The sequence below is a fragment of the Ictalurus punctatus genome, chromosome 13 (genome assembly GCF_001660625.3).
Source record: "Ictalurus punctatus breed USDA103 chromosome 13, Coco_2.0, whole genome shotgun sequence".
NCBI lineage: Eukaryota > Metazoa > Chordata > Actinopteri > Siluriformes > Ictaluridae > Ictalurus > Ictalurus punctatus.
Genome location: NC_030428.2, coordinates 18419761 through 18446000, shown reverse-complemented (window position 1 = coordinate 18446000; position 26240 = coordinate 18419761). Strand labels below are relative to the sequence as shown.

The following is a 26240-nucleotide window of genomic DNA, read 5'->3' as shown; positions in this document are numbered from 1 at the left end:
AAACCAGATACAGTCCCCTCCAGAAAGTACTGGAACAGCAAGGTCAATTCTTTTGTTTTTGCTATACATTGAAGACATTTGGGTTTGAGATCAAAAGATGAATTTCCTGTTCTTAATCACCCAGGTGTACTAAAAATTTTAAATATCATTGGGAATATACTTCAAATATATTTTTCTTATATTAGGGTTGCCAGTAATTGTGGCACATAACAGATATTATATTATATTGTTATTAAACACATTTATACAATGATTGATTTATGTTTTTCACTTGGATGAGAGTGAAAAACAACAGTGGACTTGAAATGCATTTCAAAACAAAACCACCGATTTCTTATGGGTTACAATGCATAGACTGATATAACAACTTAACAACAGCAGTGTAATGGAAGAAAAACAAAACAGACAAAATTATAATATCTATCTTTATATGCAACTCTGGTTTCCTCCCACAGTTCAAAGACATGCATTGTAGGCTGACTGGAATCTAAAATTGTCCATTGTGTGTGAATGCATATGTGAGTGTGTATGAAATTGTGTCCAGCCAGTGTGTCCCACATCTTGTGCTCTGAGCACCCTTGGGATAGGCACCAGGCTCCCCATGACCCTGTGTAGGATAAGTGGTACAGGAAATGACTGGATGGATGGATATTTATATGCAGCCAAAATTCAGCTAATAGCTCATTTGGAAATCTGAATAAAATTTCTGTGCGATTAATTTAGCTGGGTGATCAGTTTCGATAGTGGAATGATGAGAGTGTAAACATTTAACTTGCTATTTTCACAATATGAATCATGGTGTACTCTGCATGAGTGCATCATGACAAAGCTGATCAAAGTGGCAGTGTGAAAAAACACAAATTCTTGATTTCTGTTTTATAAGGACAATTTACTATGTTTTGCTGAGAGTGATACAATTTAAAACTTATTAAAATCACAATTGGAGCGATCAGATTACCATGCTGGATGTTAGATTCTCATTATATTATTCTTAAGCTTCTTAGATGAATTTGGTTTGGAGTAGATGCAATGTGCTTGCAAATTGTCTAAACAATATATGTGTAATACAATATTTATGATTGCTGAATTTAAAAGCCATGAAAGATATTATGTTTATGTCCATTTAATATAACATCTACAAATATAAATTATTCAGCATAGAATAGGGGAAATGATAGTTAATAGTTAGACCTGGTTAAGCCACAGCTTTCAACTCATTACTTCAGAATCAGGTGTGTTTAGAGCAAGCAAAACTCTCAAATGTGTAAGGTGTACTCCAGGCCCAGGACTGGAAACCTGTGCTCTATAGTATTATTTAGACCAATGGTAGGTGATATCACCATTATACCAACTGTTCATCTGCCTCAGAGAACCTCTAAGGGTTCAGTCATAGTACCCTTAAAGGTTCTCTGAAGCAGATGAACAGTTGGACTAATGGTGAGATCCTACATATAATCCTATATATTCCTATCAAAAATTAAAAAGGCTTTCAAGTAGAAGGGTTTTTTTTTTTTTTTTTTAGAAATCTAAGAACCCTCAACTATCCAGTGACCTCTTGAAGAACCCTTGAAAGAGTGTGGTCAATTTCAGCAGATCAATAACAATCTGGAATCAGAGTGAATATATTTGGATTGGTTATGCATGCTTGGCATAAATATACATTAATATAAATCAACATTTTGTGTCAGTGTTGATTTACTATTTGTAATTTTAAAGACTATGCTAGGTGTTGGTCACAAAAACCAGCATGGTGCACTGTAACATTGTAAATGAAGTATACTGATATTTTCCATAAGCTTGCCAAATAGTACATTGACATAACCATAACCTGTACTCATTGATATAATTTTTGTCATCATTCCCTGTCTCAGTTCATCATTCCCCCTTGTAATCAACTTATTGTTTCTCATTAACAAAATCTGTCTCACACCATTGCATTATGTTTAATTATATCTACATTTCTGCAACATGTATACTAAAAACAAAGAATAGTCCCCAGTTGTGGTTAGAGAGGTAGAGAGAATGGCAGTAGGAGAGATATGTAAACTCATTAGGTTGATGTTCTGTTCAAGTAGTTTGCTTTCAGTGCTCCAGATTGCAGTTACTAGATAGGACTCATATACTATGTAGTCTAAGTGCCAGAACCTCACCTTAATTTCCCCATTAAAAGCCCATCTGTGGGAATGGGCTCCTAAGCACTCTGAGAGTGTACTATGCAACCAGACAGCCTGAATGGCCTACACTCAAAACACACTCATTTAATCTAATCCCATCTTTGTTCCTCACGTCTTTCATGTTCTTATCTTTATATTATTCAACTAAATCTTCCAATATTTCATAATATTTTCTTCATTTTTTCACATTACTGTTCTTCCTATTTTTTTGTCTCTGTGATTAATGAGGTGTTCATTTTTCTGCTTGTTTCACTCATCCTGTTATTTTCACTTCAATCTCTCTCTCTCTCTCTCTCTCTCTCTCTCTCTCTCTCTCTCTCTCTCTCTCAGACAGCACAGCTAGTATTGTAGCGAGACGGCGCCGTTTCCACAGATTGACTCAGGAGATATATGAGCTGCCCGTGGTGGTGTGGGATGGAGGTGAGCCCCAACTGAGCAGCACCAGCACACTAACCCTGCATGTGTGCCAGTGTCAGCGAGGTACCCGGTACAAAATCTGTCAGGGCGAGGCTTTCCTTTCTTCTGCAGGCCTCAGCACTGGCGCGCTTATCGCCATCCTGCTGTGTGTGCTAATACTGCTGGGTAAGTCCGCATCCACACCCTGCAATTCCACCTTTAAACTCTAGTCATAGTTAACACTGCCTGTTTTTAGCTTTAGAGTGGGTTACTTCTATTTTTAAATGTTTAATTTGAACACTGAATTATTAGCCTCACTGTGAAACACATCCTGCAAACAATAAGTCTAATTTAACAAGGACTCTTATAAACACAGGAGGTCAAGCACAAAGTGGTTGACATTAAATTTAGAAATTTAATTGTCTAGTACCTGTTAACCACTGATTTGTGTCATACATAGATGTTCATGCCAATTCTGTTGACTTTTTTTTAGCACATTAAAATCATAGAAATTAAATATTTGTCTATGGCGTAAACTCATATATAATTATATTAAACCAGGGTGTTCAAACAACATGCAGATTATTTGTCAGCCTTAATCTAATGTACATCACAATCTCATGTGAAAAGTTTTATGAAATCTAGTTGGATTTCCTATAAATGTAGTCATAAGAAAAGTTACAACCAATAAATCCACATCTCATAGGGCAGTATATTGAGCTTTTTCAGAAGGCATCACTAGTGCCAAGAAAAAGTAGAGAGATAGCCTGTAATACTACTGCCAAAAAGAAACAGAAGATTAAGAGGGTTTTTTCTTTTTACATTTTGTGTTAAAAATTTTGTGTAATGCACAGATATGCAATTTTTATGCCTTTGACACAGCAAGCAAAACATCAATTTTAGTCTCTTTTTTTAATTAATTGAAACACTAATGTTAATGTTAGTGTTGATGTAAGTATTATTGTTTACTTTTTATATCCAATTTGTGAGAATAAGAGGATTCCTGACCTAGACATCACTTCACTGTCACTGATTTCAACATCTTTCTTTCTTTTTTTGACATAAATTTAACTCCTCATTGTGCTATTACTACAAGCACTAATGGGTGTGTATATATATATATATATATATATATATATATATATATATATATATATATATATATATATATATATATATAGAGAGAGAGAGAGAGAGAGAGAGAGAGAGAGAGAGAGAGAGAGAGTGCTCTAATTGCACTATATATATATATATATATATATATATATATATATATATATATATATATATATGAGAGAGAGAGAGAGATAGTTTTCTTCACATTCTGTTCATATTTGATAAGACTTTTAGAAAGATGCACACTTTAAGCAATGATAATTGTTTTCAAATAGCATAATTGACTAATACTGCCATGTGCACTAGGACTTCAAAACCACTTAGTGGTTAGACCACATTTTCATGTTGGTACACTTGTGACCTTTTATTATAGCACAGATTATATTGGCTGTGTGGAACATAGAAAACCTTTCTTCCTTTAAGCTGTACTTAAAATATCAATTCTCTACAGCCAGCCTGAACTGATCAATATCCAATATGGTCATGGGTTGTAGATATTTTATCCTGGATATTTACCTCTGGACATTTGTTTTACAAGTGGGATGGGGAATATTTGGTCTAGGTTTCAATACTGTTAAGACAACATTTATAGGGTCATAACCTCATTAAAGGTCACCTTTGCACATTGGCATAATGGTATTACTTTTACTTAATGCTGTTTCTCTTCACTGCTGACAGAAACCTCCAGGCATGTTGGTAAATTCCATTATGAGCACAACAGGTGCAATTAGAGCACTTTCAAAAAAGAACAGTGCACCAGCAAAAAGAGGGCAGATTTTGACATGGAGGCCAATGTCCAACATAAATAAACCTGTGGAGTGCTGGGATTGCAGGAAAGTGTGTGTGTGTGTGTGTGTGTGTGTGTGTGTGTGTGTGTGTGTGTGTGTGTGTGTGTGTGTTGGGGGGGTGTAAAGGGCTCTGTTATTGTCCCTGAACAGTAAGGTATGAAGGTTACACATATTCCTAGACTGGGCTATATACATATGGAGTGGGTCAGATGAGTTGCGGTCATCCAGAACCAGGGCAGTATCTGAATTTTAATAGCAAGATAAAACAGAAAAGCGATGAACACCAACTAAGTTGTGCATGTGAATGTAAATTGTCTGTGGATAATGTTTCGTCATTTTCACTTGGTGTTCTTTACAGTGATCATTAATGTGTCCAAAACTAGAATTTAGGCTATACTTTCTATATGGAAAAGCAGCAATAATGTGAATCGATTAAGAGAGAGAAATAAAGCTTGAGATGGAGAGTTGAAGAGAAGGGCATCACTGAGGAATAGATAAAGTGAGTACCACACATTCACAGAAAGAGACAGCGAGAGCAAGAATTATCGCACAAGAAAGCCACTGAATCAGTGCCACATATATATTCATATTATATATATATATATATATATATATATATATATATATATATATATATATATATATATATATATATATATAATTAGTCAGAGTATTTAAACTCAGACAGCTAAGTGGGAGAAGTAAATAAAGCAGAGTCTAGAGACTCTTAAAGTAGAGACTGAAAGAACAGGTGGGAAGCTAGAAATGTGAGAAGGACCAAAAAAAGGTGCAGAGGCTGTGGGCAGTAAAAGAGAAGGAGAACATGCCTAACTTGTTACAGGCCACTGACCACTATTAAAATGTACAAGACCTGAAAACAGAGGCACAGATTGATTATGCTCCCCATTCCCTTCCTCTTTCCATCACTTGTCTATTCCCTCTGTGGTTCTGCGCTGGATGGATGAGTCAGCTTTTCAAGGACTAGAAAGTTCAAGCATTCAGCTAGGCAGCACTTTTAGGATAAATATATCCCAAAGCCTGGTATTCCAAAACAAGTCAGCTCCTCCATAAAATAACACATCTTTCTGCCTAATGCTCTTAGCAAAATCTGCATGACAATAAAGTATAATAAAAAGAAGCAGCCTGAAATATGGCACAAATGCATTTAGCTGTTTTTTCTCCAGCTGTAGTGCTCTAGTTTACTGTAACTTCATTAAAGAAAATGAAATCTTTTCAAGGACTCACAGCAAAAACAATAAACAGTTATCTTTACATTGAGTGTAATTGTACCTCAGTGGCTTAATGATGCTTGATTTTATAATTCAATGTAGAGAATAATAGAATGCACAGTGTCTTAATGCTGATGCTTTTTGTATCCAAGATGGCGGCGCACACAGTTGCTGCGGCTCACGGCTCTCCTTTCCAGTGCTCTCTTTTGTTGTTTTTGTATTATTTCTTTATTACTTGTTTGAGCATTATCGGTTCCACGAACATCCGCTATACAAGTCAGAACCTTATGGATATTGGGGACCAACACCGCATACCTATTTCGAGAATGTTTCATCACACGCACAACATCCCAGACGACATAGCGAGATTGCCGGGCTCTCCGTGGATTGTTGTCGGGTCCAGAAGGCGGTGCAGACGGAGGAGGGAGAGGAAGCAAAAGCGGGGATGCAGGTCCGGTATTATGCTAAGGCTAAGAAAACAACCACACAAGCCACCTTTACCGAGCCTGTTTCTCTCCAATGCCAGATCCCTAGTGAATAAAATCGACAACTTGGAATTACAACTAGCTGGAAATCGCTACGTTCGTGACTGCTGTGTTTTGATTATTACTGAAACCTGGCTTCATCCGAGGATACCCGATGCTAGCATGCAGCTAGCAGGTCGTACTATGCTTCGCTGGGACAGGACTGAGGACTCCGGTAAGAGCGGGGGGGGGGGGGCCTCTGTATGTATGTGCATGAGAATTGGTGTAACAACGGAACAATGATAGATAAACATTGTTCCCCTGACCTCGAGTACATGTCTTTAAGATGTCGACCCTTTTTTCTACCGAGAGAGCTAACAGTAGTGATTATCACGGCTGTGTATATTCCACCCGACGCCAATGTGAACACGGTGCTCTCTCTCCTGTTGAACACCACAAACGAACAGCAGTGGGCCCACCCTGACGGTGTTCACATACTTGCAGGAGACTTTAATAAGGCGAACTTGAAGACTGTACTCCCGAAATTCTATCAACATGTTAAGTGTTTTACTAGAGGGGCGAACACTCTGGATCATGTTTACTCCAACATTAAGCACGCGTATAGAGCCATACCTCTCCCCCACCTCGGCCAATCAGACCATCTCTCCCTCCTGCTCTCCCCTGCCTACACCCCCCTCAGACACAGTGTCAAGACCACTATAAAGACTGTTACCACCTGGCCTGATGATGCATTCTGCAAACTACAGGACTGCTTCGAACAGACAGACTGGGATTTGTTTGAACATCAAGAGCTAGAAACATTAACAGGAACGGTACTGGACTATATCAAGTTCTGTATCGGAAATGTGACTGTGGGAAAAAACATCCGGGTTTTCCAAAACCAGAAACCATGGATGACCAAACAGGTCCGCACACTACTCAAAGCCCGCGACGCTGCCTTCAGGTCTGGTAATAGAGCTCTGTACAGAGCTGCCCGTGCCAACCTGAAAGGTGGTATTAAGGAAGCTAAGGCGGCCTATAAGAGGAGCATAGAGTCCCACCTGTCCAGCAAAAATAAACGGGAGGTGTGGCAGGGCATACAGAACATCACGAACTACAGAGGCCGTGAGGCGACAACAGGAGACCTGAGTGCGATGCTGGCAGAAGAGCTAAATTGCTTCTTTGCTCGCTTTGAAACATCACAACAACAGCACTCATCTGCTCCAGCCCCACCTCCACCCTCATCTGGCCCCCGTACCAGTCCAGCCCTGCCTCCATCCCCTTCTGGTTCCTGCACCACTCTACTTACTGTGAGGGAACACGATGTTAGACGGATGTTTCTGGCAGTGAACCCCAGGAAGGCTGCTGGCCCAGACGGTGTACCTGGTAACGTGCTCAGATCATGTGCCCACCAGCTTGCCCACATCTTTACCAGAATTTTCAATCTCTCCCTGGCCCAAGCAGTCATCCCGGCCTGCCTAAAATCAGCCATAATCATCCCAGTGCCAAAGAAGTCGCCCACCACTAGCCTGAATGATTATCGTCCTGTGGCCCTCACTCCAGTTATCATGAAGTGCTTTGAGAGATTGGTTCTTCAGCACATCAAGGACTACCTCCCCCCGGATTTCAATCCTTTTCAATTTGCTTATCATGCAAACAGATCCACAGAGGATGCTATCGCCGTAGCTGTCCACTACGTGTTGAGACATCTAGAGCAGCAACAGAGCTACGTCCGGATGCTTTTTGTGGATTAGGGTTCGGCTTTTAATACAATAATTCCGGACATTCTCGTTACCAAATTGGTCACCCTTGGCCTCCCCCGCCTCACGTGTGCCTGGATAAAGGACTTTCTCACCAACCGGTCCCAGACAGTGAGACTCGGACCCCACCTCTCCTCCACTCGCACGTTGAGCACAGGTTCTCCACAGGGCTGTGTGTTGAGCCCCCTCCTGTACTGTCTCTACACATACGACTGTAGACCAGTCTACAACAATAATCTTATCATCAAGTTTGCTGACGACACCACAGTGGTCGGACTTATCTCAAAAGGAGAGGAGGCAGCCTACAGAGAGGAAGTCCTAAACTTGGCAGCCTGGTGTTCAAAGAACAATCTGACTCTAAACACCAAGAAAACCAAGGAACTTGTTGTAGACTTCAGAAAACACAACACTGAGCTGGCCCCCCTCTTCATTAATGGTGAATGTGTGGAGAAGGTCCACACCGTCCGGTTTCTTGGCGTCCTTATCTCTGCAAACATCTCCTGGACGGACAACATCACAGCGGTTATCAAGAAGGCTCAAACGCGGCTACACTTCCTGAGGGTTCTCAGGAAGTACAATCTGGACTCCAATCTACTGCTGATCTTCTACCGCTCGTCCGTTGAGATCCTGCTGACATACTGAATCACGGTGTGGTACGGTAGCTGCACCGCAGCAGACAGGGAGAGGCTTCAGAGAGTAGTAAGAGCAGCACAGAAGATCATTGGCTGCCCTCTCCCCTCCCTGATGGATATTTACACTTCCCGTTGCCTCAGCAGAGGAAAAACCATCATTAAGGACAGTTCTCACCCTGGCTTTGATCTGTTCAATCTGTTCCCCTCAGGGAGACGTTACAGGTGCATCAAAACAAGGACTAGTAGATTTAAGAATAGTTTCTTCCCAAAAGCTATTACCATTATAAACAAATACATGTACTGAGTCCACAGCATATGTATATAGTGTCTCAAAACTGTGCATTTCATAGTACCTCCCCCATCCACCCCAATATCTATCTTGCATATCTTGCATATCTTGTTTATTTATCTTGTTTATTTATCTTGTTTATTTATCTGTGTATTTATCTGTTTATTCTTTTTGTTTATTGAATGTACATGTTTGCACGGAACAAAAAGGAGTGGCTCTTAATTTCATTGTACATATGTATAGTGACAATAAAAAAGGCATTCATTCATAACGGCATTCATAAATTAGTGTAGTGATTTTCTAATGCAATGTTGTAGTCTGAACTGATTATTAAAGGAAGGTATATGACCAGGGGGTTATTTTATAACCAGGTATATAACCAGGGGTTAATTTTTCCTCTGTTAATTCCCTGATATTTATGTAAAATATGCAGCCCTCAGGGTAAATATTTTATATGAGAAACCAGCAATAATGTTAATTATTGTTGTTGTCAATAATTGGCATCCATGCTAAATACAGCTAATGTGCTTTATAAACTTACAGGTCCCAGAGCCGCATTGCTCTATTAGAGCCCTGCATCCTAATGCAATATCAAAGAACTATTATTCACTTCCATTGGTCTTTGCTCCATATTTTTCTCAACAATGCACATGTTTTGTTCGAGTAATGTTTGAATGCTAATTTAATATGCAGTGGCTTTCCAGCTTGGTAAACCTTTAACTTCCTGTAATATAAATTCAGTATAAGGAATAATGTTAGTAAATGTATTTCAATGTAGGTTTCTAGTGGATTTTAATGTTCTTTATTTGGAGACTTGTGATTAGGTTATATAAAGTAATTGGTCAGTGGATGTTGCTCTGTTCTTGTTCCCTTGATGTTCTTGGCAATGATTATTAAAAGGTAATGATTTTCTATTTCTAATCTAATATTTTTGCTAAATAAAAAAAATGGTTATTATGGCACTATCATGGTATTATCGTATCGTGGTCAGGGTCACTTTGAATCTGGACTCTATCCCAGGAACACTAGGCGTGAGATGGCAATACACCCTGAATGGGACTTCAGTCCATTAAAGAGCTCTTTTTATCTATCATCTATCATATCTTATAGTTTTGATATTACTACTTTTCCATTTATAATAAACCTTTTATACACATTTATGCCTTTCCTGTTTTATTTAGAACAGATATGCAGGTTACCACCTATTACACTAATATTATTAGCCAGATGGCTTTTGCTGAACTGTAGCTTAACCCAAAGTGTGTTACTGCTTGTTTGAAATTAAACATAAGTGTTTGTTGCTTACAAATGCAAACATTTTATATCTTAAATTAATGCAAAGTGAGCACTAATATTTCTATTTGTCCTTTCAGCAATCGTGATTCTGTTCGTCACTTTGCGGCGAAGCAAGAAAGAGCCACTGATTATCTCAGAGGAAGATGTTCGTGAAAATGTGGTTACCTATGATGATGAAGGCGGAGGTGAGGAAGACACTGAGGCTTTTGACATAATTGCTCTGCGCAATCCTGAAGCTGCTGAGGAGCTCAAGTTCCGTCGAGATGTTCGGCCCGAGGGGGGTTATTGCAGGTCAACAAGGAGACCCTGCCGCTATGGTTGTAACCGTCATAGTCCCAGCTCACTGGAGACAGATGGGGATACAGATGTCCATGACTTCATCAAACAGAGACTAGCAGAGGCAGACCAGGATACTAGTGTACCCCCTTACGATTCGCTACAGACTTATGCATATGAAGGTCAAGGGTCGCCGGCAGGATCCATCAGTTCCCTAGGCTCAGCTGGAAACCTTTCTGAACAGAACTACAGCACCTTGGATGAGTGGGGTCCAGAATTAAAAAAAACTAGCTGAACTCTCTGGGGAGGAGGCAGATATGGAACATGAACCAAATGCAAATGAGCCTGATGAACGCACTTAATTTTTTACTGTTTAAAAAAACTTTGAACACACACGTGTGTGCACACACACACACACACACACACACACACACACACACACACACACACACACACACAAATAACAGAGCTAAACTGCTGTCTTTTGCTATCATGGATGTCATTGTTTTATCAATAAAGTGAAACATTTTCAGACTGTTATCCTGCTGAAAAGACCTGCATTTTTCTTCTCATAATGTTGGAGGAGATCAATTTGAGGAGGAAAACTTAAAAAGAAAAACAGAAAAACAACAATAGAAAAAGTTCAATATTTTCCCTAGTGTATATTTTTTATTGCTCAATAAAGTCCTAAATGTGGACACATGGATATATGTGATAAAAAGTGTAACTAATCATTTTCTGTCTAGAATACATTGACAGTCTAGAGTACTATGGGGAAAACCAATTTTCAGGGTTATTGCTGACATAAAATAAGTATTTTTGTAATACTTTGTAATACAGTAGCGATTGCATAGGTGCAGGATAGCTTGTGTTATTCATTTTTTGACTTTTACAATATGATGTGCATAATTCACCCAGCATATTCTGTTGTTAGGCTAATATATGGTCCCTAGTAAGCCCACAACTTTAATAAATGTTAATGCATGAGAGCAGTATACATTTTTCAAACATGTCTTCAGAGACTATAACAACAGCCTTCATTGATGACATGTTCACGCGCATTATAATAATCTATCTTTTGATTAGCACTTCCGTATCGGTGTTAATTATTACACATAAAGTTTCCTTTTATTACATCCAGATAGGCTCCTCAGGCACTAGCTTCTCTATCAGCCCTATGTTTTATGTAGACTAGACAAATGAAAGGAGGCATTCATGGATATTAGTGTTTATCTACATGCATGTCTGTATGTGTGTCAAATGGAACAGTCCCTGTTGAACAGCATCTCTAGCTAGAAAGCTTGACATAATCTAGAATTGATTTAGTTCATAGGCACACATTGGGGCTCATGTATCACGCTGGATTTAGAATGTATTTCATAAACAGTGGCAAGAAAAAGTATGTGAACCTTTTGGAATTTCATGGTTTTCTACATAAATTTGTCATAAAATGTGATCTGATCTTCACCTAAGTCAAGGGTATTTACAAATATAATGTGCTTAAAATAATAACACAAAATAAATTCTGATCCCTCATGTCTTTATTGAACACACTCATTCAACATTCAAAATGGCAGTGGAAAAAGTAAGTGAACCCTTAGAATTAATAACTGGTTGACCCCCCTTGGCAGCAATAACCTCAACCAGGCGCTTCCTGTAGCTGTGGATCAGACCTGCACATTGTTCAGGAGGAATTTTAGCCCATTCTTCCTGGCAGAACTGCTTTAGCTCTGTCATATTCTTTGGACGTCTCATGTGTATGGCTTTCTTCAAGTCATTCCATAGCATCTCTATTGGGTTGCGGTCTGGGCTCTGACTTGGTTACTCCAAAAGACGGATTTTGCTTTTCTGAAGCCATTCTTTTGTGGACTTACTCCGGTGTTTTGGGTCGTTGTCCTGTTACATCACCCAACTTCTACACAGTTTCAGCTGACGTACAGACATTCTCACATTATCCTGAAGAATTGTCTGATATACTTGGGATTTCATCTTCCCCTCAATGATTGCAAGCTGGCCAGGCCCTGCTGCAGCAAAGCAGGCCCAAATCATGACATTCCCTCCACCACACTTTACAGCTGGGATGATGTTTTGGGATCATGATGATATGCTGTGCCCTTTCTATGCCAGATGTAGTGCTATGTGGTTTTTACAAATAGTTCAGTTTTAGTTTCATCAGTCCACAAAACATTTTGCCAATACCGCTGTGGAGTGTCAATGTGCTCTTTTGCAAACTTCAGGCATGCAGCAATGTTCTTTTTAGTAAGCAGTGGCTTCCTTCGTGGTGTCCTGCCGTAGATACCCTGCTTGTTCAATGTTTTACATATTGTAGACTTATGAACAGAGATGTTAGTCAGTTCCAATGATACCTTCAAATCTTTGGCTGTCATTCGGGGTTCTTTCTTTACCTCCTTGATGAGTCTTCGATGTGCACTTTGGCGTCATTTTGACTAGGCACCCAATTTTTGATAGAGTAGCAACAGTCCCAAAGTGTCTCCATTTGTAAAATATTTGCCTAACTGTAGACTGGTGAATTTCTAAAGTCTTTGAAATCACTTTGTGACCATTGCCAGCTTTATGTAAATCAACAATTCTCGATAGTAGATCCTCTGAAAGCTATCGAGGCATGGCTCACATAAGTGTGTACTTCTTGTGCAGAGCAAACTCCAAAAGTTTGAGGGTTTTTTTTATCAGTCAAAGTAGCTGTAGTCCACACCTCCAAACTCATTTTCTTAATGAGACTCCAGGTGTGCAAAAAAAAAAAAAAAAGATTTTTTCAGGTCATTAACTCAAGGGTTCACATACTTTTTTCACAAGCACTATGAGTTTTTTTTTTTTTTTTTTTTTTTTTTTTGGTTGTTCTCAATAAAGACATGAAAGATCCGAATTTTTTTTTGTGTTATTATTTTAGACAAATTATATTTGTCAATACCCTTGACTTAGATGAAGATTAGATCACACTTTATGACAAATTTATGCAGAAAACCATTAACTTTTTCTTGCCACTGTATGTAGGTACCTCCCAAAAATGCACCTGAATAAATGGCGTGCTTGCTACATATTTGGGTAAATTCAATGGAAAACTACATTTCACGTAATACTTTGCTTTGGGGTGAATTGTAATTTGTTTTCAGTGGAGTAGTCTAAGCCAATACGTTTCCTGTTTAATTATACTCGTAGCCAATCAATGATCACCTTTGAAGAGTGGAGAAAAGAGAGGGAGGAGTTGGAGGACAGGTGAAGCACACTTGGAGGGAATGACACGTGGGAGTTTTAATGCCAAGGTGACGATGTTTGTAGACTAAAGTACTGTTACAGTAGTGGCACAAATATCATTTTGTTCAGCTAAGAGTCGTGTGCAACTAGCAGTTTGGTAACTTTGTGAACCATATGTTTAAGTGAAGTGCAGCTAGGTTATCTGTGTTTGTTGTTTTGCACATCTTGAAAAGGGCTAAGTATAATCTGTAACCCGTGGACGTTTAAGCTAATGTTGTTGTGAGAGACGGACAGCTGTAACCGCCAGCCGCAGTATTCACCATGGAACTGAAGGGACAAGGACTGTGGAGAATTGTGCTAAGTAGCACGGTAACTATGCCTGTGTAAAAAGGGACTCTACCGCCAAACCTGCATCGCTGAATCAACTATTGCCTGCTGGAACCTCACTTGCAGTGGGTTCATTCACTCAGCTCGTTGTTTCCAATTCAGCTAATTCTTCTCTTAGAGAGGCGTGAGTAATGGAGAGTTTTGAGTAGCAGTTCATTAAAAAAAAAAAAAAAAAAAAACAGAAACCCAAGCACTTGGTAAAGTTTTGAACATTAAAAAAAAGGGGTTGAAGTTGTTAAAGCCAAAACTATATTGTTAATTGTGTTAAGATAAAAGGCATCTGAGGCATTGGTTAACTCTGGTATGTTCTTTTGTGAGGAAGAAATGAGTATTTGAGTTTACTTGTATCATGTATAAATTTGTCTACTATACATTCATACTGTTTGCATAAGGGGATATCTTAAGAAAACATAAAAAAGAGGAAAGATTTGAATACAGCACAGAAAAACAGAATATAGGAATATATATATATATATATATATATATATATATATATATATATATATATATATATATATATATATATATATATATATTGTAGGGAGTTAGCTCGGGGGAAGGGCAGAGCACAGACCCACAAGAGACAGGTTGCAGTTATTAAGGGTGTTTTTATTTCAGCTTAGTGCGAGTGTGTGTGAATGTGTGGGGGGTGTGGCTGTCGCATCACCTTCTTGAGGGCGTGTCGGGGTTCCCGAGGCGAGGGCCTCCCGTGTCGTCTTCCACCGACAGAGAGAGAGAGAGAGAGAGAGAGAGAGAGAGAGAGAGAGAGAGTAGTAGATTAGTAGTCGGCGTGAGTCAATATTACCGGTGTGCTCCGCGCTGGCGCGTCTGTAGGCTGCTGAAGAGTACGCACGGATTCTGTTCATTCGCTGTCGGTCTTCCTCCTCTGTCGCCTGATTGGTGGACTTTTCCCACCTGACTCCCCAATCGCCGGCCGGCGTAGTGTCAGCGGTCCCGCCCCGCCGTGCCGGTCCTTCCGGCCGCTGGTGTGTTTGGCACGAGGCTGTCCGCTTCGTGCCGGTGCAGCAGTTGGGGAAGGAGCGCCTTTCTTCTCCTGCACGCCGGCTGTCGGTCCGTCGCGACAGTACCCCCCCTCAGCTCCGAGCCTACTGCCGCTCGGTGGTGGGCCCAGAGTGCGTCTCGTCGAGAGAGCCCATCTGCGTTGCCATGCTGGGCCCCCGCCCGGTGCTTAACCTGGAACGAGAAATCTTGCAAGGCGAGAAACCAGCGTGTTACCCGGGCATTTGTGTCCTTGGCTTTGGCCATCCACTGCAGGGGGGCGTGGTCAGTTACGAGGACGAAGTGCCGGCCAGCCAGGTAGTACCGCAGCTCCTCGATGGCCCACTTTATCGCCAGGGCCTCTCGCTCGACGGCTGCGTATTTCTTCTCTGCAGGGGATAACTTCCGGCTGATGTAGAGGACCGGATGTTCTTCCCTGTCGAAGATTTGCGAGAGGACGGCGCCAAGCCCGGTCTCGGATGCATCAGTGTGCACGGTGAATGGGAGGTCGAAGTCCGGATTACGCAGTACCGGCGCGCTGGTGAGGGCCCCTTTCAGGGCCTGGAAGGCCCTCTCTGCGTCGGCTGACCACCTGACCCGGTCTGGCTGGCCCTTCTTGGTGAGATCTGAGAGGGGGGAAGCTACAGCAGAGAAGTTAGGCACAAACCTTCTGTAGTACCCCGCCAACCCCAAGAAGGCCCGTACCTGTTTCTTTGAAGTGGGACGAGGGTAGTCCTTTACGGCCTCGATTTTCTTCGCCTGTGGTTTCAGCATCCCCCGGCCGATGCGGTACCCCAGGTACTGGTCCTCAGTCAGCCCTAGGTGGCACTTCTTGGGGTTGGCCGTCAGGCCGGCCTCCCGGAGCGCCGTCCGGCTTTGGCACGACGACGATGGGGCTGGACCAGGGGCTGCTGGACTCCTCTATGACGTGGTCCCGTAGCATCCGACTGATTTCCTCCTCAATGGCTTTGCGTCGGGCCTCTGGGACACGGTAGGGCCGTTGTCTTACCACTACACCGGGGGGAGTTTCGATCTCGTGCTGGACCAGCTGGGTCATCCCCGGGGAGGCCGAGAACACATCCGAGAACTGGTCGATCAGCTCAGTGAGCTCCTGTCTCTGGGCGGGGGTGAGGTCCTCCCCTAACCCGACCAAGGTACGCTTGCCATCGTCCGAGCCCCGGGTTGCGTACGCTGACACTACTGGGGCCGGTTCTATCCACTTCTTCAGGAGGTTCACGTGGTAGAGCTTCTCCTCTGCACGCTACAACTCATTTGGACAAGCCTATAAAATACTGGGAGAGTGTACTCTGGTCAGAAGAGAGCAAAATATAACTATTTATAGTCATACTACACAGCATGTTTGAAGTAGAAATGTTACTGCATATCATCCTAAAAACACTATGCCTACATTGATGTTTGGAGGTGGAAGCATCATGGTGTGGCACTGTTTTTCATCGCATGGTACTGGCAGACTTCATATAATTGAAGGAACGATGAATGGAGCCCTTTACCGGGAGATTCTTGAGAAGAATCTGCTGCCATTCACCAGGATGATGAAGATGAGACATGGGTGGACCTTCCAGCATGACAATGATCCAAAGCATACAGCAAAGGAAACTCTCAATTGGTTTCAGAGAAAAAAAAAATCAAGGTGTTAGAATGGCCTAGTCAATCACCTGACTTGAATCCAATTGAACAAGATTTAAAGACAATATGTTTAGAAGAATGGGCAAAAATCACACCTGAATACTGGGGCCCATTAATTTCTTCATACAGAAAGCACCTTGAAGCTGTCATTACAAACAAAGCCGTCTCCACTAAGCATTAAATACATTTCAGATGGACGTTATATAATGGATTTCTTTATATGTGTGGATTTCTTGAGTTAATACCAAAGTCTGGTGAAAATTTCATGTGAATAGCCTCATTGGAAATATATTTACTGAAAAAATGTTGACGCATTCAATACTTATTTCCCCCACTGTAGGAGGTGCTTTTTCATCATTTATGTATAGTAAATATTTACTTCAACTTGTTATCAGTATTGTTATGTACAAAGCGAGTAAGGGGATTACAGGGTTATTGTACATAAAAAAAATACTTATATTAACACACATAATTTGACACAGTTTTTTGACAGTATTATTGTATAATAATATTATTGCTAAACATTATTTCATCACCTTCATTTCAATGTGTATAGAGAGACAGAAAGAGTGAGCTAGAAAGATAGTGTTAGGCCCAGCATTTACTGTTAGCATACAGTATGTTTCTCTGTGTGTGTGTGTGTGTGTGCGTGTGTGTGTAGTCTCACTCTAAGCGGTTCTCTTGGCCCATATCATTACATTCATGTCCCATGGACAACACTTATGTCTACCTAGACTACATTTTGAGCCATGGGTTCAACAACTCTGCTGCTGCTAATTGATATAGACACAAAAATAATACATTTTATGTTGTGTAATTAAAGGGCCCGTTAAAGATCAGGGTAATGATTTTGACATAAATGGTAATGCAATGATTTACCTTCACACACAACAGCACTCAACATATAATCGACTACTCATCCTATTCTCAAAGCTATCAATGTGTGTCTGTGCATATCTAGCCTATGGCACATACTCACTGGGAGAAATGTGCTGCTCTCAGTTTAAACAAGGGGCATTTTTCACACATGACTAGCACACTGATTGCTGTGCAATTAGTCACACGGCGAGTCATTAATGCCTGATGCTCACACAGAGCTCAGAGAGCTCACAGGAACCAAAGAGTAATTACTTTTCAAATACTGTTCAAAATCACAAATGGGGGTTGTTCTTTTTATGGAGTGCCAGTTATGGAGTGTCTGTGATCATATAGGAATAAAAGGTGTATTGAGGTACAATAATTAAGTACATACAGGTGCACACTGAATCCATGCAGTCTATGGGCAGCACCATCTCTATTTAGGGCTTACTGAGTGAAAGAGAGAGATGGGTATGCAGGATATGCATGCTGTGTTATTTTAGTCAGACCTTCCTAACCCTGCATTCACACCAACAAGCCACGATTTGAGTGACAGTGGCAAACGACTGTCATGGATTGCCGGAAGGAACTCTGGACTTCAGTTCCCAACAGCCACTGCACCTCTACGTCACTGTCACATGACCACCTGCACCTGATTCTCATTCACGTTGACGAGTACTATAGTCACAGTTTGCGCTGCACTCTTTGTCTTGCTTTAATTGTCTTCAGTTGCTACGTTATGCTCTCTCATCTTGTATGTATTGTTTTGTGTTTGTTTTCATTTTCACGTGTTCATAGTGTCTTCTGCTGTTTTTGTTTTTGACTTTTAATAAACCATAAATCTGCACTTGCATCCGTCTCTGCCTAGAAATTGTGACTGCAACAAAGTGACAGCATGCAAATTAAATATGACACGGTAAACCAAAAAACCCAAACAAGTGCTCTAATGATTCTACAGGGTGATCATAGTAACCTGACTTGAACGACTAGAAAATCTCTGGTGGGATTTGAAGAAGATGGAATATCTTCTTTGAAGAAGAACCCAAGAATATTACTGATCTGGAGGCCATTGCTCTTGAGGAATGGGCTAAGATTCCACAGGAACGCTGCCAGAAGCTATGCATCTTGTTTGCAGCAGATCATAACAGCAAAAGGGTGCTCAACTAAGTACTAAAGATGTATTGGCTGAATAATTTTGAAACTGGAGAAATCATTTTAAGTTCCATTTTCAGTTGAATTTGGGGAAACCACTTGAAGCAGTCATTGTGTCAAACTATTTCAGTTGCTTTTGTTTGAGTTGTTAATTGGAAACAGCTGGAAGTCTGTCAATTTTGACAATAAACTTGATTTGCAATGGGGGTTGAATAATTTTGTTTGTACTTTTATATGCATGTTTTGCACTAATATTTCATTAAAATGAATCCACTGCAGCTAACCCACTGAAACAAAGCATCTCTTAACTGAGACAGAATTGATCCAAGTGTTTCACTGTTAAAGGATGACAGCAATACAATGGCTGAAGAACAGCTTCCATGAAATCCTCAAAGGTATTTTTTCAAAAGTTTGCCACAGCCTGTGGCTTCAGGTTTCAACCATGCATGATAAGTTGGAGTAAGGATTTCCCAATGGTTCTTTTTGTAGTTAAGTTCTTAGATTATGTATAATTAGGAACTATTTGGATAAGGAAACTGTAACATGTGGTGGTTAGAGGCAGGGCGCTTTTTATTAGGAGCAATCATAATCAAAGTTTGTAGCAGGGATCAGAGCATCGGAAGACTGCAACAAACCACGCAATCCATATTTAAAATCAAAATGTTGCAAGTGCATGATAAGACTTTACACAGAGGGACAGAAATATCAGGGCATAAATAGACAAACTAATCAAAGGATAAACACAGAACAGACACAGTTGGGTAACACAACAATGAGAAAACAGAGGTGCGGACAAGACTAGAACAGAAATAAAAGTACATGTAAAAACATAACCAGAAGCACATGACTTGAACTCAAAATAAAATGACATGAAAGCAGCATGAAGGGTTCTAGATTAACCTTTTTTTTCTTTTTTTTTTTCTTGTATGGTCTAAGGACATCAACAGATAAGAAAACACCAAAAAAAGAATACAGTTGGGTAAACTTGCTTTGGCAGTCCATCACAAAGTAAGTTGATGCTGCTTTGTAACATTATTAAAGTGGATTTGCTAGTGTTTATTGGGGATGACACACACAAACATACACACGTTCTTAACATTTAACAAATAAAAAAGGCACTTCACACATTTGTACTCTCTGATCATTCTGTGAATTTTTTCAGTTGCACTTCATGTCCTGAGAACAGCACACCAGACGATTGGTATTCTAAAGAGAACACTTTGCTGGCTAAGCAAAATTCACCATACACAGCATCTCGGTATGTGAAATTTTGGATTAGATTAGGCCTTAAAGGAGCTGCCTCGCTGATGCACCCTGATTCGACTGTTTCAACAGAAATGTTATTAGTAAACTTCATTTCCAAGTAAAAATAAATAAATAAATAAAAATAGTCTTTTCCAGGAAACAAAAACCTAGAGAAAATGTAACTGAATTATAAATAAAATAAATAAATTCTGGGTATTAATTAACAAATACACTGAATGAACAAAAACATATATACAATTTAGCTCACATGATCAAACAACATAGATCTTATCAAAGCATACATACAGTGCATCTGGTATAATTAATAATGCTCTTAAAATAATGTTTCACCATATTTAGGATATTATTGCTGGTGGCCATGGAGGTAATATCTAATGCATAATTAATAAACACATTAATTTCAACTTATTGCTGGACGAATAATTGATTAGAAATACTAAATTAGCCAAATTTCCCCTTCCAAGCTGATCTGCTATTCTCTCCTACATATTTGATCGAGAATACTGGTAGCGCAATCTAAAAAGCTAATTTCCCCTACAGGGGTTTGAATCCTGCCTTCACCATGTGTGCATGGAGCTTAAATGTTCTCCCCATGCTTTGGGGGTTTCCTCCGTGTACTCCGGTTTCCTCCCCCAGTCCAAAGACATGCATTGTAAGCTGATTTGCATTTCCAAATTGTCAATAGTGGGTGAATATGTGTGCAATTGTGCCCTGCGATGGGCTGGCCCTCTATCCAGGGTGTCCCATGCCTTGTGCCCCAAGTTCAGAGGAAGATTCTTCAGGCTCCCCACAATCCTGTGTCAGATAAGCATTTCAAGGTTCTACCTTTAAGGATGACTTGGAGAACCTTTTAATGCTAAGTCCAACTGTATAATGCTATGTCTATCAGTACAATGATTTTTCAAATTATTACTAAAATACTGTATGTACACAGCTAAACTGTTTGCACACACATATCTTTGGAGATTACAGGATTGATTTCTTGACATCATAAACTGAAGACATTGAATTGCTGGGTAAATAAATTAATAACATGGGGTTTAGTCTGCAGTCTAAATATTAAAACCCAATTTCCCCATTCATAAATATGAAAGTTATTAGTGGTCTGACCTTAATCAACTTTGCTTCCGAAATGTTTTCTCAGCTTACTGCATTCTGCCTGCATACATAATTTGTGTTCCTTGTTTTTTTGTCTTGATGGATGTCCCAGAGGAACAGATTGAAAGAACAGGTTGAGACTGTATTTTCCCCACATATTTTATTGAGGAACAAAATCAGATTGTTGGGGAGGGAGAGGAAAGGCCTTGGGGCCACATACACAGAAGCGCATTACTGTACACCAATCAAGCATTCATGAAGTCTTTTTCATGAACCCATAATTCATGTTCTTAGGGAAGAATATTTCCCAAACAAAAAATATTATTCAGTAATGAATCTAGGCCCTTAATTCCTGTATAGTGTTAGGTTTTCCACTGCTAGTTATTTGCCTAGCAGCAAACTGCTTGCCTCCTTGCCTCCTGCAAACTGTGCTATTTAGAGTGTGTGAAGTCAAATCTCTGAGGAGCATGATTTATTATGAAGCCTTTTACAAAGTAAAGAAATATTCCATCAACTATTAACCTTGCACACCTCAGGGCTCCAGGCAAAAATAAAAATATCTAGGAGCCAATGGCTCCTAAACCCAAAATATTTAGGCACCAAATCAAATTTTCAGGAGCCAAAATATAGTGATGTCATATGACATATGATGATATCACTGTTAAACGGCTACCTCACACTGCCTTTTCTTTCCCCTCTGTACTGTCTGCCTTTGTTTACTCTGTCTCCCATAGTTTACACAATGTACTCTTTACATACACAATATGTGCAGTGTTCAGTATATCATATTGAATCATATTACCGTAAATACTTAAATGTCCAGTCATTTGTTTCTTCTTTTATTCACCTTTTTATTCAACTATGTACAATTAGTTGTTTCCTGCTTATTCAGGCTCAGAATCCATATTTCCCACCACTACCATGTCAAGGTCACTTGGCCAACCAGTGTAGTTAAGTGTGCGCCTTCTTTTGCTTGCAGACAAAAAGCGCTTCACACTGGGCTCTGGGTCAAACTGGTCAAGTGAGGGGCCCTCTGTACTGATCCTCACTAAGTCTTCCAGTGTTTTAACACATGGATCTCCTCATTTTTGACTTTATTCTATTCTGTGCTGAGAATCCTCTTTAGCACTGAGCTGCAGATATGGGAAGAACCAGCATAATTTCAACTAAGTGAAGAATGTTCTTAAAATCTGTGCAGAATGGCTCCTTCATGAGCATCACTTTCCATAACTCGGTGTACGTCTTATCCATGAACTGACCTTTCACTAATGTTTTCAGCATTCTCCATTCCCTTCACACAGCTATAACATCACATCCACTGTTTGTCAAGAGATCTCTGTACCAATTCACTAATGTGTCAACCTGCTCCTCGCCATAGGTAACAACATCTTCTGGCCATGCATCATGATAGAACAGTGAAAATAACTTGATGACTTCTGATCCCTTTGCATGTCCTTTCTCTGTAACATTCACCAGCATGTTTCCGAATCTTCTCTCTAGTTCTTTTACAGTAATATCAACCATTTTATCAATGACTGCATTCAGATCATTTGAAAATGTAATAAAATTTTTAAAACAGTTTTAAAAATCATGACTCCTTAATATATATTCCAATATACTTGGAATATGTTATTTCAAAACAGCCAAGTTATAATAAAATGCATTCATAGTTTTAGATTTATTCTCAGAGAAGTGTTTACTTTTAGCTTTTTTATCCAATGCTAATCCAATCTAAATTCTCCTTTCTAGTTGAATAAAGTAGAATTGCATTGAATAAGCAGAAACCACACCCTGGTGTATTGGTACACCCATGCTGCAGTGCCTGATTAAAAATGTCATTTATTTGAGAAGCAATGAGTGTTTGCCACTGTGGATCTCTAATTCATGCACACCTCTCTTACATTTTCCCTATTTTTTTCACAAAAGTTGTCGGAGAGAACAATCCTGTGTGTGCGCATAGGTGTCTGATGGTCTCTGATTGAAGTACCCAATTAACCAAACGATATGTTCCAAACACACTTCAGTCCCATTTGGTGCATAAGAGTAGCCTCAATGATTGGCACAAATTATATCCAAATGCATAGAGAAAAGCTATTATTCCTTTCTTTGGCTCACTCTACTAAAACATCCTTTACAGATATATCACAGCTTTTTTTTTAGTCCCAAAGAACATTTCAGCAGAATTACAGATGCACTGATTATATTAAACCTCTCAATTAAAATGTGGAATTTGGCACAAATGAACCATAAAATATAACAGTTTGTTTTTCAATTTCAGTTTCTTTCAAATGGTTTATACCCTGAGAAAAAAAACATAGTCCTTCATATAGTCCTTTTGGTCCTTTTGTGAAAAATGGTTGAAAAAGTGAAAAATGTTTGTTAGCAAATATAAAGGAAAAAAGGAATCCACCAGAAATTAGACAAAATGAGTATGCTGGTTTGGGATTTTTAGATCAACACACTGAATATATCTGAACTGTTTATCACTAGCATTTAGCACATCTATAGCTAAACTATTTCTAAAGAGAGTGAGCTCTTCTGGTTCCACGATGCCCTCCTCAGAATAGAGTGCAAAAGGAAACAGTTCCTTAGTGTACTTGATTGTTAGGCAAGGTCTTTATGGCATTTGGCAGACTCCCTTATCCAGATCAACTTACATTTATCTCATTTATACAACTGAGTAGTTGATGGTTAAGGGCCTTGCTTGAGGGCCCAATAGTGGAAGTGCATGGCTTTGAACTTATGACCTTCTGATAAGTAGGCCAACATCTTAACCATCAAGCTGCTACTGTCCAGTCCAGAACTATTTGTTAGTTATGTATGAATTATACAGTTGAATCTGGAATGACTGGTTGTCTGTTTTCATAAGTAAATTGAGCTATTTTGTTATATAAGTGCATGCGTGATAGATGTTTAAAAATGGTTCAATTGGAAGAATCACATGCAGAAAAGCATATTAAGACTGTTTGACACTTTTGGCTCTATATGCCAACATACTGCATTTGAAATGCTTCATGTAGATTGACATCTCCCTTCCTGGCACAGCTTCCTCAATTTCACCTGCACCTGTCTCTTGTTTATGGACTCATTAAGATACTTATATGTACACACCATCATTTACCCTCTGTGTTCTGAAGTATTGCATGTTGCTGTGACTTGGGAGTGTATTGAGTCTTAGGTCTTTTTTTTTTTTTATTGCAACATGGTTTGAATATGCTCTGTTTGTATGATCATATATTGCTACTAGTGGAACTGTTATTTATTAATCACTTTGACTACTATTTTTTTACTGTGTTGTAGGATCTCAGGTGAAACCAGGCAGCAAAGAGAGAGATAAGACCATAAGCCACATTCCACTTAGACAGCCTTCGACCACTCAAACCATAATTCAAAGAAACTCGCCTCAAGGTGGCTCTGGATACAGAGAAGAGATCCATGGGCCAAGCAAGTGCTACCTGAGCACAAGTCATGTCTTGATCCACCATGGATGGGTTGCCTTAGCGAACGAGTCTGATGTTGAAAGACCCAAAACGTCCGATCACCCCAGGTTACATAACTGATTGTATGTTCAGGTGCATCTAAGGATGTATTTAAGTATCAGATAGTGTTCTACCACCATCATTGCATTAAAGTCAAAATGGCAAAGTGTTTCTGAGGCTGATGGAGATTAAACCAGGAGATAAAATCATTATCAAAGATCAAAGTGGCTGGTGACATTCATTCATGGTGACATAGGTGAGCTTTTTTCCCTGTTTCCTTATGGTCTTGCTCCCATAACCACAACTAGCAATGCAAACAGAGATGTCATTAATGTTGTCAATTGGTTCTTTTTCTTTCTTATGGAAAGGAGAAATCCTTCATCCTAATGGTACAACAAAACAATCATATACAATATATCACCAGTTTAATACACCTATATTTATATTTCTAAATAATGAACCATGTTAAGTAATAGACAATACAGATAACAATTCTGATAATATATCACCAAGGCTGTCTGGGACAGCCTTATAGTGTACTTATAAGAATTTATGCACTTTTAATTCAATTGAACTCAATTTTATTTGTATTGTAAACACAGGATTCAGCTTAGTGGTTAGCATGTTCGCCTCACACCTCCAGGGTCGGGGGTTCGATTCCCACTGTGGCAATGTGTGCGGAGTTTGCATGTTATCCTCGTGCTGTGGGGGTTTCCTCCAGGTACTCCGGTTTCCTCCCCCAGTCCAAAGACATGCATGGTAGGCTGATTGGCATGTCCAAAGTGTCCATAGTGTATAAATGGGTGTGTGAATGTATATGTGAGTGTGCCCTGCGATGGATTGGCACCCTGTCTAGGGTGTACCCCGCCTTGTGCCCGATGCTCCCTGGAATAGGCTCCAGGTTCCCCCATGACCCTGAAGGAAGGATAAGCGGTATAGAAGATGGATGGATGTGTGTGAATTTATCCCTAATGAGCCCAGATGCAGAAGGGAACCCACCTCATCTGGGTAACAATGGATAGTGTGAAAGTAAAGGAAAGTTCATTATGTTTTTTATATGAAGTCTGTTTTGTTGAACTAGTCCACTGTTCACTAAAGGAGACTTGAGTGCAAAATTGCATGTGGTAATTGCAGTCCTAAGGCCATAGCAGCAACTATAATCCCAGCAACAACAGCAAAAATGTCCATGTGAAATCGAGATACAAAACCATTTCCATGGTACTTCAAGCGGCACCGTCCTTAGCAATCTCCAAGCTGCACTGCTTGGGGTCATCCTCAGTGGCAGAATGTAGCCTCCAGTTGATGAGAGCTTCATCCAGAGGTAGGGCATCAGGATGGATCAGGCAGGTTCAGAGAGCAGAAAGGGTCAGGATCACTGGCATCTCCATAATCTCATGTGCGGCTTGACAGAAAGAGAGAGGGAGAGATTTTGTAAGTATGCTTACTATCCCGTAATGGATAAGACTGTGAAAGAATGTATATTCATGGTAAGCTTAAGTAAACAAATATGTTTTCAGCCTGAACTTAAACACTGAGACTGTGTCTGAGTCCCGAACACTAATTCGGCTGTTCCATAACTGTGGGGCTTTGAAAGAGAAAGCTCTTCCCCCTGCTGTAGCCTTCACTATTTGAGGTACCAAAAATAGCCTGTACCTTTTGATCTAAGTAGGCGTGGAGGATCATAAAAGACCAAAAGTTCGCTCAGGTACTGTGGCGCGAGA

At 40.0% G+C, this 26240-nt stretch overlaps 1 protein-coding gene across 1 annotated transcript in view; it reads left to right on the top strand.

Annotated features, from left to right (window-relative positions):
• Nucleotides 1-11134, top strand: part of LOC108273706 (cadherin-18) — a 163752-nt gene extending 152618 nt beyond the window's left edge. Inside the window, 3 exon segments of the mRNA XM_053685169.1 lie at nt 2505-2756; nt 10222-10700; nt 10702-11134. Coding sequence (XP_053541144.1) covers nt 2505-2756; nt 10222-10700; nt 10702-10782 — 812 coding nt within the window. The 3' untranslated portion in view covers nt 10783-11134.
• Nucleotides 11135-26240: the final 15106 nt, after the last annotated feature.